General features: G+C 40.0%; 1 protein-coding gene across 1 annotated transcript; it reads right to left on the reverse strand.

The window, feature by feature from the left end:
• Positions 1-13,305: 13,305 nt before the first annotated feature.
• On the reverse strand, positions 13,306-18,286 carry LOC117453191 (glial cell line-derived neurotrophic factor-like). Its single transcript, XM_034092092.1, has 2 exons — positions 18,052-18,286; positions 13,306-13,868 (listed from the first exon to the last, which is right to left on the reverse strand). Exons 1-2 carry the CDS (start codon positions 18,284-18,286, stop codon positions 13,306-13,308), a joined length of 798 nt encoding a protein of 265 aa, XP_033947983.1.
• Positions 18,287-18,434: the final 148 nt, after the last annotated feature.

Consider the following 18,434-nt stretch of genomic DNA (forward strand, 5'->3'; position numbering starts at 1 on the left):
AAAAAAAGCACTGACATCTCCCTTGTTTGTATTTTCACAAATAGAATAAAGGTTTCACAAATCTGAAACTGTGTTATAAAGAATCTTTAGACCCTCTGGGATAATCCAGTCCAGATTTGATGAGTCTAGGTCTAGTGGTTTTAGATCAGGAACTGGTCTAATGTGGTCTACATGTAAAAAAAGCACTGACATCTCCCTTGTTTGTAAATTTTTCACAAATAGAATAAAGGTTTCAAGAATCTTTAGACCCTCTGGGATAATCCAGTCCAAATAAATCGGCTATGCAGCGATTTAAGAGGTTCAAACACGGAGGATTGTTCGCTCAGCGCTGTAAATTAAATGTCCCTTAACTTTCCCCTTAACCGCCGAATCGGATGCTCTGAATCGGAAGCCAACTTCAGCGTCGTATCTCCTCATTGTATTCTTAATTGCAACCGCAGTCTACAAAAGCCCACTTTATACCGACACAACTACAAAAAGGGAGGTTTGAAGCCGTCTGTGTTTGCTGAAAATCTCTTGGCTGATGCGTAGTTGGTGGTGAGAACTTCTCTCTCCTCAATGCTTTCTCGATTTCATGATCAGCATCGCTCATTGTCCCTGTGTCCACAGAAATCTGCTTTTTGGGATTTTTTGTGATGCAATCCAGAGATCATGTGGCAAGCTGTACACAATTCCATTTTATGTTTTTAATATATATTTTATTTCTGTATCCTTCAATACGGGCCCTGAGGCAGTGTTTGTCAGACTGTCTTATGAAACTTTACGGTTCATTCATACGTTTTTTCACAGAATCTTTTTAAACAAACACGTCTGTTTTCTGATTCAGCTGCTCTTGTTCGACACGGTGTCATTGATTTATGATTTCCCATCCATTTCCAATTCACTCCTTTCTCTTTAAAGGAAGACATTTCCCTACAATTTCCTTATTTTCCATTGTGTCAGAGCCGTCAGAGCACACGACTGGATACATACGTGTTATTTAGATGCTTTTATCCAGAAGGTCTTTACATCCAACGCTTCTACAGCACCACAAGCAATATGGTGTTTTTAATGTTGCCCAGGGACACTATGACATGTTAATGCATCAACATACAGAGATAATTTTCTTGCAACAGTGTGGCAAACATTTTAACTTGAAGCAAAGAATTGCAGAATTAATAAAATACAACTGGTTGATATTATTTAAGCATATGATTTGTAGAAAAATGAATAATAAATAACTATTGCAATATTGAAATACTTCATTTCTAAATAACTTTCATTCGTGTCATTGGCCCGACCCTGAAACTCCACATTGTGTCATTACATTACATGTCACTTGTTAGACGCTTTTATCCAAAGCGACTTACATACTCAATACTGTGGACAATCCCCACAGGAGCAATTTGGGGTGAAGTGTCTTACCAGGGACACAACGACATGCTGACTGCAGTGGGGTTTGAACCTGTGACCCCCTGATCCAAATGCCTACGGACAACCCACTACGCCACACGCCCCCTCAATACACTACAACACAATAATCTGGAAGAAGTTTTTACAGAGGAGCGTTTGAAAAGCACCGGTGCTGCGAGCGTGAGAGAAATGTTTTTGCAGATGTGATGAGAAAAGATGAGGTGATTGTGAGGGGCTCCGTGGAGAGAGGGAAGGAAAAATGTGATGGATAACTTCCACTACTAGCAGAGGTAACCCCTGTGTGTGTGTGTGTGTGTGTGTGTGTGTGTGTGTGTGTGTGTGTGTGTGTGTGTGTGTGTGTGTGTGTGTGTGTGTGTGTGTGTGTGTGTGTGTGTGTGTGTGTGTGTGTGTGTGTGTGTGTGTGTGTGTGTGTGTGTGTGTGTTGGAAAGGGAGAAAAGAGGGAGGGGTGGGGTGCAGGAAGAGGAGAAGAGGAAGCCCGTGCCGTGTGTTAACATTCACAGAGACTTAATTCAAACTAAACAGGGCTGACCAGGGTGTGTTTATCAGATCCCATATGGACAGGTGGCCTCCATAAATGCTATTTTAGGACTTAAGAGTACGTGTTTGTGTCTTTGCATGGGTGAGAACAAATGAATGTCTAGATTTGTGTATCTTTGTACCCCCATGTGCATGGTGACCTGAACGTGTATGTGTGTGACTCCTCGTGCAGGAATTTGCGTGCTTATTTCTGCACATGCCTGGGTTTGTATTTGTGTTCTTGCTTGTTTCCATGGATCTTTATATGTGTGTTTGCATGTGTGTGTCTGCTGTCCCATGTTGCCTGTGGCCCTCAGCCTGCATGGACCTATTTTATCATGGATAATTGCATTCAAAGACATGCACCATGCATTCTTAATATAATGTATGTTCCTGCTCTCACACAGGGGAAGTCAATGTGACATGGGTGAGGGAAAAGGCCTAACTCTTCCAGGAGATGTGTGTGTGTGTCTCCCTCTCACACACAGGGCCTCTAATAGAAGAGAGATGTAAGGAGGAGGGTATGTGGTAGTAAAATTCAACGGTTATCTTCCTGCCCTGGGACCTGGAGAAGGTGTGTGTTGTTGCTATCCCATGTACCACAGGGCTTTCAGCAGCTAATCTGTCAATCCAGAGACAGCCAGACACAGTAGATCGGCGAGGTGTTAATGTGGAATCTTATTTGGGGTTAATCTCACCCATCTCAAGAGTAATCTGTTCTACAGATGTGGGAAATGTCGGCAGAGGGTAAGATAAAGACAGCAAGTGCTGTCTTATAACTCAATGCTTTCTATTTCTCCCAGCTCCCTGTCAAAACACCATTGTGTAGCTGACATCCGTCTTCCTTAGCCCTACATTATGACTAGCCCTGGCATTTAGATTTCACTTCCAGCAACTAATTGTCTCTATGGCACAAAACACAGGCATAGAAATTATGCAATTGTTGTAACAAGATTCAGATTCTGATAATGCATCCTTCTGTGCCTGTAACATATGGTGTATATATGTGCAACATTTGCTCTTTGTAAATTGCTTGTTTGAGGTGATGCGTTTCTAAAGACATTTAATTGCTGGTTTCCAATTGTCTCGGTTATATTTAGTTTCTTTCATTGCGTGCTGAAGGGTAAGGGTGTCTGCTTGTCCACATAAATTACATATGAAACCTTACAGAGGGACAGACAGAAATAAATGCTTTAGATCAGACAACCTTGCACGCATAATATGCAAATATGTAAAGCAATATACATCAGATATGCAAATAACTCAAAAGTATACCAGCTGAAAGTTGTTACAGCAGAGAGTCTGCATATTGAAGGACATACTTTCTCTTACATAATCATCTGATTGTGTTGTCAAGGTATCAGCAGCTGGATAGACAGCCTAATACATTTTATATAATGTTTGATTGTGCATCAACGCCTTTATAATGTCTCATAATTTATCTGCGGTTTTCAGTTGTTATCTTATGTTAAATGTATGCAGGACAGTTCAATCTATGATGCTTTGATTATGATTATTCCTTATTCCTCAAATTGTCTCTTGAGAATGCCCTTTATTTATGAAAGTGCAACACTAAATGGATGCAGTACACCAATAGAAAAATGTATATTTAAAGACTCCTCAGCTTGCTCTACAATAATGATGAAACCTTTATGCATCTGGTTGGTGATATGAGAGGAGAGTGATACCGACCAGTGTCTGTGTCCTGAAAGAAGCAGCAAAGACTATGGCCAGTGTGTAGTAGAGAGTGTACATCCTTCACCACTTGTGTGATGCCACAGCTCCTCCCCGGGCTCTCCCTCTGCTCATGATGCATGTGTGAGGCCAGTGGTTCCTTCTTGTTATGGTTCCTTTGATCGCAGTGGTCTGTGTTGACACTACGGCAGCATCCTGTGTGACTTCAGCGCATGTTGACAGTTTTCTGTGTGTTCAGCCTCAGTGTGAGACGGTGTAATCAGGGTATCTTTTGTTGAATAATAGATTCAATGAGTGACTGGTTTAGACACAGCAGGTGTTTCCATTTCAGCCCGCTCATAATTCAGCTAAGACATGAAACATAACAGTTCCTTAAATGTTATTCTTTTGTGGCAGAACGATGTATCCACAGTATCCACAGTATGGAAGATAACCACAGATTGAGCAGGAAAACAAGACATAGGTTTGTCCAACAGTCACGCAGAGCTCCACAAAAAATGAAGAAAAAGCAGCTGGAAATCTACTTGGACTTTACACATGGTGTAGTCTGGGGAACATTCCATGTTTTGTGGTACATCTCCAACATATAGGCCTATGCATTTTAATAAAGAGTCCACTAACTTACTAACTTACTACTCAATTTTCCCTTAACTTAAATATATTGTAACAAAATAACACATAAACATAAAAACACTTTATGTCGTACTTGTCATGACATGACAGTAATTCAAAATGAAATGGACACAAACATGAATTAACCATTGTTATTGTAGCTAATGAGAGTCAACAAGCGTTTGGAAGAAATCAAAAGACACAACTAGCTTCAGTTGTTTTTTAAGGAGTAGTCAGATTGATAGATTTTTACCTTCTATAAAGTTGGTGGACATTTGAGAGACATTAAAAGGATCAAAGGTTCTGAGGCTGAGTTTTCCTGATTTTGAATCCCTCGTATGGGTCAACATTCAAAGAACAATTTCCCATAATTCAACTGGGAAACATCTTTCCCAGATGTTAGTTGTTTGCTAATTTCCATTCTGTATGCTAAACTAAGCTAATCAGCTCCTGGCTATAGTTTCATAAATACCGTACGTAGTATCTATCTTTTTTTAATCAAACTATCTGGAAGAAAGACAACCATTTAATTTACCAGAATGTCTAACTCAAGGTTTAAAATATTTTGTAATCATTGTTCTCTGGTTTGCAGATTTGAGACACTGCACATCTCAATGTAAGCAATAAGGTCTTTTGGAGTTCAGGAGTAATGGATGAAAAAAGGCTGAATCAATGAACCAAAGGTATTAGCTCTGTGTTTGGCCTGTACTCAAAGTGCTTGTGGCAGGTATTTATTTTCTACATCCTTTGAGAGGAGTTGTTTATTTTAGACCATTGCTGTTGTTCTGTGTATGTCAAAGGTTAGAGCATGGCAGGAACATTACAGAGGTCAATGTTTTATTTCCTGTCGTGGTAATCTCTGTTGAAATATGTTCACTTCACAGTGGCATAGGGCACTTTCCACCATATGACAAAACTTAAACGAATCAAAGGGCAAATAAACATGCCATGTTATTATCCACCTTCTGCTTTCTACTCATAGTTATATAACAGTAAAATGGTAGTCTTAAAGCAGTCCGACATCAATCACTGTGTGTCTGTGTGGGTTCATATGAACATGATGTGTCTGTGGTTAGTGTCTGTATCTGGCTCTGGATCTGGATCTAGATGATGTGTTGGGATCAGGGGGGTCACAGGTTCAAACCCCACTGCAGTCAGCATGTCGTTGTGTCCCTGGGCAAGACACTTCACCCCAAATTGCTCCTGTGGGGATTGTCCACAGTATTGAGTATGTAAGTCGCTTTGGATAAAAGCGTCTAACAAGTGACATGTAATGTAATGTGTTTTAGTGAATCACAGGGAAACTGAGGCTGAGATATCACATTTCCATCAGTTGTGTCTCAGCTCACTCAGGCCTGGATGGCGGTTATTAGGGTCCAAAGAGGGGTCCTCGGAAGGTCATTGTAGACTCTGAAAGTTTATAAAAGGGTCTGTGAGTCAGAGGTTTGAACTGTTTGCTCCCTGCCTTCGCTCTGTGAGTCATTTTCTGGCTTAGTAGGATCCATTTCAGCATCCATTCAGGGGGGAAACAGATGTCTGTCAGAGGATCAGAGGCTTTCAAATACTTTTGTAGGTATGTTTGGGATGTTACACATTTATGTTTAGATTTGATCAGTAGCTAATAACTGCAACACTTGGTGGCAGTCCATATTTTTCCACCAAGCCTTCTGTTGCTTTACATGAGTAATTGATGAGGTTTCTTTTCACTGAAAATGCACTTCTTAAATATTCTGGGTGTGTAATCACAATGTTGAGTCTCAATGTGGCTCATGCCCTTTGAAGCCCTCCTCTGCAACACATCTTTTTTTTTTACATGTCATTTGTTAGTCGCTTTGATCCAAAGCGACTTTCAGCACTGTGGACAATCCCCACAGGAGCAATTTGGGGTGAAGTGTCTTGCCCAGGGACACAACGACATGCTGACTGCAGTAGGACTCGAACTTGATACCCTATGATTCGAAGTCCAGCACACTATCCACTTAGCCACACCCTCCATCTCTTGTCTATTTTATGCATATTATCGAGTAAAGCCAAACCAATATGACAACATTACAAAGATGAGGAAACACTGCTATAAGGCTGCAGCTTTCACAAAGGAATTCTTGCTCCTTTGGATGGTTGGGAAGTATTATTCCAGTGTCCTGATGAGCTGTAGTTTTATACACACATGGTTTGGTGGTATGTCAGTTTTGGCATCCAGCAGTGTTCCTTTTTTTGCATTTGGCCCAGTTCACATTATGGATGTGGTTTGTGTGGATAATAAGGATACAGTACCATCTGTTTGTATTTGTGTGTTTTATCTGAATGTTAGTTATGTTGTAAGTCAGATACTAAAGCCAAGCTGCGTGATCTATTCATCAGATTTATGACCACCTCTTGACTTTTCCCTCTGCAGATCTACAAGGGAAAACACAAACGTGCTGCATGTTTTCCAAACAACAAAGATATATAAAGATAAAGAAGGAAATGTATTAAAAATAAACTTTGATTCAGTCGCTGATGATGGAAAATTGTTAATTCAATGCAGAGTGAAGCAGGCAACTCTATTTGTAGATGCTTTGTATAATGATGTTTCTGATATCGACTTTGATTGGTTCTCTGTTCTCGTTTTTAATTGTTTGTTTCTAATTGTGCTGCTACCTATTTTGGCCAGGACTCTCTTGTAAAAGACTTGTCCTTGGTTAAATAAATAGAGAGGGTGTAGGAGTCAGAAGTCTTTGCTACAGATCCTTTGCATACCACTGAGGTGTTTATGGAGGAAGTGAGAGGTTCCTCCCTTTAACACCAGGGAATATACAGACAGACACACACAGCAGTGGATCCACACACACACACACACACACACACACACGCACGCATGCACGCGCGCACACGCACACACACACGCATGCACGCATGCACACACACACACACACACACACACACACACACACACACACACACACACACACACACACACACACACACACGCGTGCACACACACACACACACACACACACACACACACACACACACACACACACACACACACACACACACACACACACACACACACACACACACACACACACACACACACACACACACACACACACACACACACACACACACACACACAGACAGCAGTGGATCCACACACACACACAGCAGTGGATCCACACACACACACACACACACACACACACACACACACACACACACACACACACACACACACACATGCACGCACGCACGCACACACACACACACACACACACACACACACACACACACACACACACACACACACACACACACACACACACACACACACACACACACACACACACACACACACACACACACACACACACACACACACACACACACACACACACACACACACACACACACACACACACACAGGGGCCAAGTTCTGAGTTTATTCACAGGGGGTACACATTACGAGAAAACAGAGGAAGGAGGGCTGTAGACAATAATGGATGAAGCTAAATTACATCAAAACGCAGAGGGACGTAAGGAAAAGAAAAGAGGTGGGAGGGTATCTGAAGACGAGTATGAGATACAGGAGGATGGAGGGAAAGTGAGGAGCAAGAAGGGGGTCAAGGGAGGTCTGCTGTTTCCTCATGAGGGGAGAATGAATTGTGTGTTAGTAGTCTGGTTTGCCTCTTGGGGCCTTGGGCACACACACACACACACACACACACACACACACACACACACACACACACACACACACACACACACACACACACACACACACACACACACACACACACACACACACACACACACACACACACACACACACACACACAACATAACTGTGTTTACACAGGAGATTAGAGCAGTTCCACTCCGTACCTCAGCGTAGCAGAGGTGCTTCAGACCCATGTGTGTAAACGATGAGAGGAATGTACTCTGATGTTTGACAATGTATGCTATGTTAATTTTGTTATCATGGGTCAAGGGTTACTCCAATGTACACTTAATATAAAATGGGAACAACTAATACAAATGTCATTATTGCTGCAAAAAACAACAACATTTTGGCTGTAACAGCTGTTTAGAGTGTGATTGTTTGATGTTGTTTGTCATAATTGCCATTATTTAGGGATTCAGTATATTTCGTGTTATCAATGTCTGAAGTAAAATCAAGTAAACTGTCTCTTTTGTGTATTGCCACAAAAGATGTTGTGGCAGTATTAGAAATACTTCTTGTACTTGCAAGACAATCGGTCTCTTGTTGCAAAATAAAAATAGCATGACACTGAAAGATGTGTTTAAATTCCCTTGCCAATACACCTGTTTTTGCAGATTAAAACAAACAAATATGCCTCTGAAAACGTTTATCCGATTGGCAAAACCTTTTCACAGATGAAAAAAAAATAAAAACAGCTTGACAGTTCGAAATCGATCTGAGAAGCAAGTGGTACAAGTAGGAAGTCACTTAACTATGTAATCTGTCTGCATAGTCACAAGCAAGTAAATAATTGAAGCCTTTGGGTTGAAAGAAATACAGTTTCAAAGAAGGGTTTAACGGTAAATCCTCGCTGCTCAATCTCTCTGTGAGCTTGTGTGACTTTGTCACATCATCTCAGCTGTTTCCTCCCGGCTTGATGCAGCGTGTCACACTACAGCGGACAGCTTCCTGTCCAGCAGGGCTTCAACCAGTCGGCCTGTGAGCCATTTCTTATCATTTCACCCTGACATCACAGACAGAAGTGGCCGAAAAATCATGTCATCAACCAGTAGCCACACGTAGCCATAAGAGCATGTCTAGCATGGATTTTAGACAGCTTTGAATTTCACATTGAATTGCACTTTCTGGCTTTTGATAAAGGTTTAAGCTGGCCCTCTGCCACAGCACTTAAACATAGAGATGTATGCTTTTCTTGTATGATTACATGCACACACTCAATGGTGTGTCAAATTAGTGAGGCTGAGAGCGTTGTAATGCACATTCTCAGGTTGCACCTGAATATTTAACCATCGGGTCGAACACCTCGTACTCACCAACTCGCAGGTGATAGTGTTACATTCACACCTCTTGCCATTTCCTTCTCGACATCTATAATTTGTGTCCAAATATTGCATCCGCTAAAGGACTGAGCTGGGTCAGGTTCACAAGTTAACTGAAGTTCAACTGACTTATATTATGTACATTACAAATATGAAGTGTTACATCATACAGTATGTACAGTGTTGTTATATTACACCATAAACCCTTTCAATTGCAAGCCCATTAAATATGAAACCTTTGTTAAATCAAAAACTAAAAGCTGAAAATGAGGGTTTTGATAAATGTCTCACCACTGATGTATTTTTGATGGTGTCCATTGTTCTGTCTTTCATCTCTCTGATAATTGGGTGTATGAATGTAAAGTCCATCTGCAGTTCACTTGAGAGATGACTGATAACACGTGTCTGTGTGTGAGGTAGTGATTAGTGGGAGCCTGTGGCTGGTGGTCCAGACTGGAGGTTTGGCGATAGGCCAGTAGACGTGATGATCAGGGCAGTGTGGTTAGAGCTCCACGTTAATCCCCTCTGCTTCTGCTTTGTGTTGCAGCCAGTCCACTGTCAGCACAGCTATCCTTCCTAAACTAAAGCTCCCAGCCTGTTTCTTGCATGGATCACTAAAATATTGTGTTTTTTGGACTTTTATCTTAAAGATTTTTGAAGTTTGGAACCAAAACCCCCCTTTTGCCTTTCTACGTTTTCAAGATCCACAAAAGACAAACTACGTTTATCAATTGTGTATATGAGAAGATATGACATCTTGGAGTCTATTTTATTCTCTAAAAAGAAGTGAGAAAGCTTCAGTGTTGTCATCATACATCTGGAATTGGTAGCTGTATTGTTTTCATCTGCGATGCCTCTCCTTCCTCCTTCTGAGGTTGTCTTTACAATTGACTCTTCATATGAGTCACACTGACAGCAGTGGCACAAAGAGCTTGTGTGGTTTGACAGATCTCTGATGAAGACCCGCATTATGTCTCATATAACCGTGGTTACACTTAGATTATAATTTGTATATTTTCTCATGCCAGCTGGCACAATGGTGGTCGAAAAGCTCTGCCCACAATAGCTTTCTCTTGTAAACAAGCTGGCCACTAATTTGGATGGAATGATGAGTGTTTGAGCTACTGCAGAGACACTTTATGAAGTGCAATTTAAAACCATCATGCTGACAAGCTTTCCTTCTGAGAAACTGACTTTTAACAGCAGTGTTTACCTTGCATATCTTTGACTGCTCAGCTGCTCAGTTGCACAATAAAAGTATCCATATGGAAAATGAATTTAGAAAATTAAACAATCTTGTTTTTACCTGAACATGTGCCCTGGCAACTAACAATAATAAAACATTTTCTATTTTTTTGAAAATATAAATATATATAATATGGCATATTTTTTGTATCGTGCACTACAAGCATTATTTTATACACTTCACATTTTACTAAGATAATATCTCATATCTGAAAACGTTATATGGCTAGACATAATTATATTTTAGGTGAACCAGCCCTTTGAAGCGATCACTGTAACATAAGTGTCTCCTTCTCAGTTCTGACAGTATTTAGCACCTGTTTTGACCATCCCTTTAACCGCTATTGCTTGTGTTGTATTTCACTCCACAGGAACATTATCCTCCATTACCCGCTCCTCTGACACCACAAACAAAAGAGCGGCTCACCTAATCTGACTAATGACACTATCCTCTGACTGTCGGTGAGCACTAATGGTTTCCCCTGCTCTCCACAGGTTAAGCTGATGGCCTTGTTGTGTATATTTTCTACAGGGGGGCACTGTCATGGTTAACTCAGTTTTATGCTTTATTGGTCCCATCGCAGCAATCAAACTACAGTCCACACTCGGCCAATTTGTTAAATGTTAAGTGTTGAGTAAAACTGTGGCTTAATAACTGAATAAAGGAGAAATAGAAGTTACTGAAAGTGTTGACTCATTCAACTGCATTTCTAGGTTGCTCAAAAAGTGAGGAAGCTCAAAAATAAAGTGAACGTGGCACTCATTTTATTTCAGTATTGGTATAGTGCGTAGCTGATTTCTATTAATCAATGATCAACTGGCTGCAGTTTTTACTACCATAACAGTACCATGGTAATAATATCAACATCCAAAAGATGAACATGTTCAAGTACAGAGACGTAAACATCTGCAGTGCCAACAGAGCTGAACTGTAAACACGTCAGTGTAACCCCAGCTGTCAGAATCTATCAATCCCCAGCTCTGAGCTTGACTGGTGTATCAGCTCTGGTTGCAAAGCGTCTCATAGAGAATCACAGTGTCGCTTATCGAGATAATTAGTAACATAAGAAAATAAGGGAGTCTTAGCCCCAGTATTGCCCTGTAATTGTTGAACCAGGCAGCGCTGACTCACAGCTCGGGGACAGGCAGAGGAAGGGCTGTGAAATGTGAGTGAGCAGCGGATAGATCAGATATCGACCACACACATTAGTTAAGCAAGGCACATCATCCCTTCTCAAGTTCTCCTTCATCATTGTCTTCTCTGGATATGCGCCACCTTTCAATTATACTGTCTTCTCATTGTCCCCTTTCTCTGCCAACACATACGTTATCTCTTCACTCATTAATCCATGTTGTATCACTCGTCTTTCATCCATCTATCTGCTGTCCATCTCATTTTCCTTTTATACTTGTACACTATACTCTAATGTATGTACAGATACTCCATCCTCTTCTGTTTGATGTCCGTTCCTGTCATTTGATAAGATCCTTCTATAATCCTTTATATATTACAAAGGCAAATCCCTTACGCCCCATTCCTCTCTCTGCTTTTCCACTTTCACACAAAAAGTGACGGAAATACAATGATTAATTTCTGTTACCTGTCTCGTTTTTTTTATCCATGCTATGTTATGGCTGTATGGCGTAATGTTGGAAACCTGAGTTTCTCTCTGTGCATTGGTCTATTGTTCAGATGGACAATTTATGACAACATGGCTTCTTGTCTGCTAAACTCATCGACATAGATCTGAAACACAAAATCCTGCTTTAGTAATCACATACAGAATACACTGTGTAGAATACATTTATTAACACGTAAATGAGGCATTTTTAAAGTGAATATCGTATCAAAAATATAGCTGTTGGTACATTTCTATCAGGAAATGTTGTTTCACTTACACATCAAGTGAATACACTAGGATAAGATAGTGAGGGCAGTTTTGAAGATGTCCTGTAGAGTTTTTAAGAGATGGTCCCTGCTTCTTTGTATAGTTTGAGCATGTGAGCAATGCACCAAAGTAGCAATGAATGCAACAGCAAATAAGAAGCCTGCAAGCGCTTGATCATGATGTAAACAATGCACAATTTAAATGACTGTTTTCAAATTCGGCTTCGGAAAATTATTTAGAAAACTCTTTTGTTAGACTTCAAGGACACACAATGTGCTTTGGTGAAAAGCAATAAATGAACACAAACCTTTGTTTGCAAGACAATTCCACAGGGCCTGTAAACCAGTCTTTTATACAGCTTTTATATGGAAATAGATCATCAAATTATTTGTTTTAAACCTTTGGCACGGTCTGAGATATCACATTACAGTAATAAATAACATGTATTCCTTTTATAAAAACATAATAAATATCAATAAGTTAATAAATTCAAGATTTCATAAATACATTTCATATGCGTATAACTTTTTCCATGTAACATATGTGCTATACAATAGACAGAACGAGTCTGCTGAATCATCCATTGTGTCTGACTGATTTCAGTCCAGAAAGTATAGGTAGAGTATCCATGGAAACATTTAAAATCACACTGAACATATTAGCAATGTGAGGTGTGAACTGTGAAGGAAATTATGGATATTTGGATTAAGCAATGGAGAAGAAGAGGATCCTTGCTTTGAGGTTAAAACTGTAAACTCCTTTCCTTCTTTATTCCTTTACTGTTGGACTGGATTCGACCACAAGTAATGCCTGGAAGTCTCCTCACAGTGGGAAAAACAGAAGAAAAAACACTCAACATCAACTTCAAAGTGGGAGGGTATGTTAAACTACACAACACCTGACACCAGCTCCCTACACACAGCCACACTTCCTGGCAGAGTGCTTCCTCACGATGTGGTACACCAGGTTGTCGTCCAAAAAGGAGAGGTCATCATCAAACGATATTGGCCGACAGCAGGTCTGTGGGGGCGTGTCCTTATGAGGAAGCCTCCTGTTGTGAGCGAGGTTATAAAGGATTTTGTCATAGTTTGTCTCAGACTTCCTGCAGGGTCCGGAGCAGTACCTGAATATCATTTCCTCGCTGGAGCTGTAACCCAGCCCAAGGTCTGTCACATTGAGGTGGATCTGTTTGAGCACACAGCCCTGTCCTCGTCTGTTACCTCCCTTTACCTTCCCTCCTGTCTCCCCTCCTCTAGCTCTTCCTCTTCTTCCTCCACTCTGCTGGCTTGCCCCCTTCTTCCTTTCCCTCCTGAGTCGAGTCCTGCTGCTCAGGTCTTCTTCAGAGGGGGAAGAGGTAGGGGAGGAGGTAGATGAGGACACAGTGGATGAGGAGGAACGACGTATTCTACTGATGGTCCCTTTGATTAAATCCACCATGTCCTTAAACTCGTTTGTAGGGGACTCCTCCATGGTGTCTGAAACACATCAAGACAAATGGTACTCTTACAAGGGCAGCAAGCACATTATTGTTTCACTCATCATCTGGCTATTGAACAGATGTTGTGAGGAATTTAATTTGAACTGACTGCCAAGTTACAAATGTTTTTATTTATGAACCAGACCAACCTGATCTCACCAGAATGCGTGACTCCACCACGACTTCTTAACACCACAATGCGTGGTGGAGTCACGAACTTTGTTACATTTACGTGTCTGCACCACGCAAACAACCCCAATGTAAAGTGAATGAGGCTCCTTTGTCGTGGTGCACACACGCATTTCTACAACGTCCCGCAGTGAGCTTTTATTCTCTAAAACGTTTTTTTAAATCTACTTTATAGCTTGTAGTAACTCACGGGAGGCTTCTTTTATTTTATTTGTATTCATAATAATTAAAAAAATTCGTCAGAATGTAAAAATTACATTAGTTACGAATTTGTGTTCTCAAAAAACAGTGTATAATGCAACTGTGATTTTTATTAAATTAGTTAGTTTTTAAGGAAGGCCAGAGCTTCAGCTGTGTCAAATAGATTGTTCCCTTTAGTTAACGTTATTTAAAAGATACGTAATGATCATGTACCCTGTATTGTATTACGAGCGTCCATTCCCATTGGATAACGGAGAATTGTACACCAGGAAGTAAGAATTCTCCTTACTGTCGATTGATTTTACAGTGATATCTGCACTACTCATCGACTAAAAAACACAAAATTGTCCTTGTTAATTACACAACATTGATTGGTTTGAATTGTGTACAATGCTTTTGTATTTTCCCCCTTCAATTCGGAGAAACAAAGATTTTTTCGGAGTTTTTGGACGGCAGAAGACACAACACTACCCAGAATCCTCAGCTATCGTTTGGGACTACACCATGTGCTTAGCTTGACAAACCCCGTGATCAGTCCTCAAGCTCTTTGATTGGTTGACCTCCAACTGCATTCCATATAAAAAAGGTTTCGTAAAAGAGAAAATCATACTTGATTCAGCAGTGCTTGCTTTACTCTTTGAAAGTCATCACATGAATGCATTGTAATAAATGGTTTGGCTGCATTAAATATTACACATCTGTCATAGTTCTTTATTTATCTCCAGAGATCGGGCATCAGAATAGACCGGAAACTATTCCTTTACTGTTCTGTTTTAATTTCACAATAAATTAGTAGTCATATTTTGTTTTGATATTATTGTTTTTTATTAACTACTAGACCGCTGGGTCATGTTAAGGCCATCTTTTCTGTGTTGCTGTGGGGTTTTTCCATCGCTTTTGTGTTACAAATATCAAAACAATAACAAAATAATATTCATCGTAAACTAAACCAGAAACAGCAGTATATTTTATTTTGTTAACACTGTACACTTGACAGCTTTTTAACCCAAACCACCTACTGGTTAAAGCACGTTATTGCACGTTTAGAGTAATTGCAATGCAGGAAGATTGTGTTGCTTTTTAACGACTGTTTAAAATGCCTTTTTCTTAATGTCTTTCATTTTTGTAAAGCACTTTTGAATGTGTTATATTTTATGAAAACATTTAAATATTAAGAGTACATACAAAATAGTGGGAAAGTAGAAGGTCAATGATATAAATATAGAATAGAAAATATCAAGAAGATACTCAAATGATATCTAGAATAAAACAGTTTAGTGCCTGATAGGAGGATGTGCTAACTAATAAGGCTTTATTTAAACATTAAAGAATACTTTAGGTTAAGGTCTTCATTTAAATAGGAAAAAAGCTTTGGGGGTATCTAAATATTAAGCCTGACAAAGTCTAAATTGCATGGTTTGTTTTGGAACTTGACAATCAACTTTCCTGCAATGTTAACTATGTTGAGGCACTTATTTTAACTGATATTATACACATTAATTATAATCTTATGTATGTAGATAGTATAAGAAATGTGCAGAATACGACAGTGTAATGGTGGAAGTATACACACATATTGATAGATGTCTTGTAATGCACTGTTGAGGAACCTGTGACTCAAGTTTTTCATTCATTACATAACTACACTGTTGTGTATATGATATGTCAATAAACCTTAGAAAATCTTGAAATCTTGAAAGGGATGTGCAAAATAGCAATTATATACAGTCTTTAATTAACTATTAGAGAATAACGAGTAATGAATATGCTTTAAACGGATCTGCAGATAAATATGCAGTCTTCTCAAGTCATCTATCTTGCCTGATTGTTGGCACTTGACAATCACCTTCACTGAATTTCACTCAGGTGTAACTAAAGTCTGATTTAAGGGCTGTTTATATTTCACATCATTAATCCAAATCTGTAAAGTAACTAAAATAAATGTAGTGGAGTAAAAATACCAGGTTAACCTTAAAGAAAGCCCTCAGGATTATAAAAGACCCCCATCACCCCAGCCACAAACTGTTCTGTCTGCTGCCGTCTGGCAGGCGGTACCGCAGCATCCGGACTAAAACCACCAGACACAGAGACAGCTTCATCCCACAGGCTATACGATTATTAAACACCTGAACTTAGAAACAACATCCATAACATTCATCTGGCTGCTACTTAGAAATTATTTATCTAATATATCATATTCCAATCACTTGTAGACTCTTATTGCACTATTTCACTATTTTTTCTGTGTAGGCCTATCTGTTTTATTGCGTAGCACTGTTGGAGGAGCCTGTGACCTAAGGGGGGGGGGGTAGGACACGTTCGATTCCTGTTTTGAATAGTGTGCTGTCGATGGGTTTCATTCCATTTCAAAGTCCTTTTTGAGCTCTGTGTAAACTTCGCGCATCCAATCACAGAGGTTGAGGACTGATCACGGGTTTGTCAAGCTAAGCACATGGTGTAGTCCCAAACGATAGCTGAGGATTCTGGGTAGTGTAGTGTCTTCGGCCATCCTAAAACTCCGAAAAAACATTTGTTTCTCCGAATCGAAGGGGAAAAATACAAAAGCATTGCACACAATTCAAACTAATCAATGTTGTGTAATTAACAAGGATAATCTGGTGTTTTTTAGTCGATGAGTAGTGCAGATATCACTGTATAATCAATCGACAGTAAGGAGAGTTCTTACTTCTGGGTGTACAATTCTCCGTTATCCAATGGGAATGGACGCTCGTAATACAATACAGGGGACATGATCATTATCTTTTAAATAACGTTAACTAAAGGGAACAATCTATTTGACACAGCTGAAGCTCTGGCCTTCCTTAAAAACTAACTAATTTAATAAAAATCACAGTTGCATTACACACAATGCACTGTTTTTTGAGAACACAAATTCGTAACTAATGTAATTTTGACATTCTGACGAATTTTTTTAATTATTATGAATACAAATAAAATAAAAGAAGCCTCCCGTGAGTTACTACAAGATATAAAGTAGATTTAAAAAAACGTTTTATAGAATAAAAGCTCACTGCGGGACGTTGTAGAAATGCGTGTGTGCACCACGACAAAGGAGCCTCATTCACTTTACATTGGGGTTGTTTGCGTGGTGCCAACACGTAAATGTAACAAAGTTCGTGACTCCACCACGCATTGTGGTGTTAAGAAGTCGTGGTGGAGTCACGCATTCTGGTGAGATCAGGTTGAACCAGACTGTTGAGTGCTTCATTAAAGAAACAGAAGCCACTCTTATAAGATATACCACTAGTTACAATTGTGGATTTACTGAAATTAAATTGACAACTATTGTCATTTACAACATAACAGTGTATAAACAAAACAATTATTTGAAAAATGAATAATTGATCTATTGAAAAATAATTGTTTCTTGCCAACCTACATAAAACAATTGAATTATGTCCAAAACCAACTCTTGTTACGGCCTACCCAGTGTTAAAGGTATAAAGAAAGTAATACCACCACAACCCAAGAGCTCTGAATGTGGCAGTCCTAAGGTTGGAGGCAAGAATGGGACACCATAACAAAGGTTTAAAAGCTGAACCAGGCACCATACGTATGTACAAATAAAATATGTGTAAACATTGATTATTCTCTCAAGTGTAATTCAGTCAAATCAGTTTCACATGTTTTGAATTGAACAGTTCTTTTTTTTTAAAGTAGCCTATTTTTTGTTATGGAAAATAAAAATAACCGAGCATGCCTGCTGCTGGAGGCTAATCTTATTGTGTTTTTTGGCACTTTGGGCACTCCATACAACCACACGCTCTTACTTTTTTCTCCTTCAGCCAGCGTCCTTTCCCAGTCCACCGTACCCGCCTCAGCAAGGCTCATTTCCGGGGAAGCGAGAGGCAGGCGGCCCTGAATCGGCGGGAGCTCCAGGGGACTGTCGGCGGCGCGCCCTCTCCTCTCGGTGGAAGAGGACTGTGGTCGACTCCGGAGCAGCCGGCTGGCGTGCACGGCGCTCAGCAGTATCAAACAAGTGATCAGGCTATCCCATAACTTCATTGTCCAGCTCAGTCTGACAGGAGGACATGGCGCGAGGAAAAATCAACAGGTATCATCTGGCAAATGTGATGAACAACATGTTGTATACGTTTGAGAGGAACATGTGGGCCGGGTTCCTGCCACTGAAAAGGCTGAAGATAAACGTGTT

The sequence above is a fragment of the Pseudochaenichthys georgianus genome, chromosome 9 (genome assembly GCF_902827115.2).
Source record: "Pseudochaenichthys georgianus chromosome 9, fPseGeo1.2, whole genome shotgun sequence".
NCBI lineage: Eukaryota > Metazoa > Chordata > Actinopteri > Perciformes > Channichthyidae > Pseudochaenichthys > Pseudochaenichthys georgianus.

What these genes read in the sequence shown, in the direction of transcription:
- LOC117453191 (XM_034092092.1), bottom strand. Translation starts at nt 18,286, where the DNA reads ATGAAGTTATGGGATAGCCTGATCACTTGTTTGATACTGCTGAGCGCC. An exon ending in GCTGGCTGAAGGAGAAAAAA is followed by an intron (nt 13,869 to 18,051) that starts GTAAGAGCGTGT and finishes GATGTGTTTCAG; the next exon opens with ACACCATGGAGGAGTCCCCT.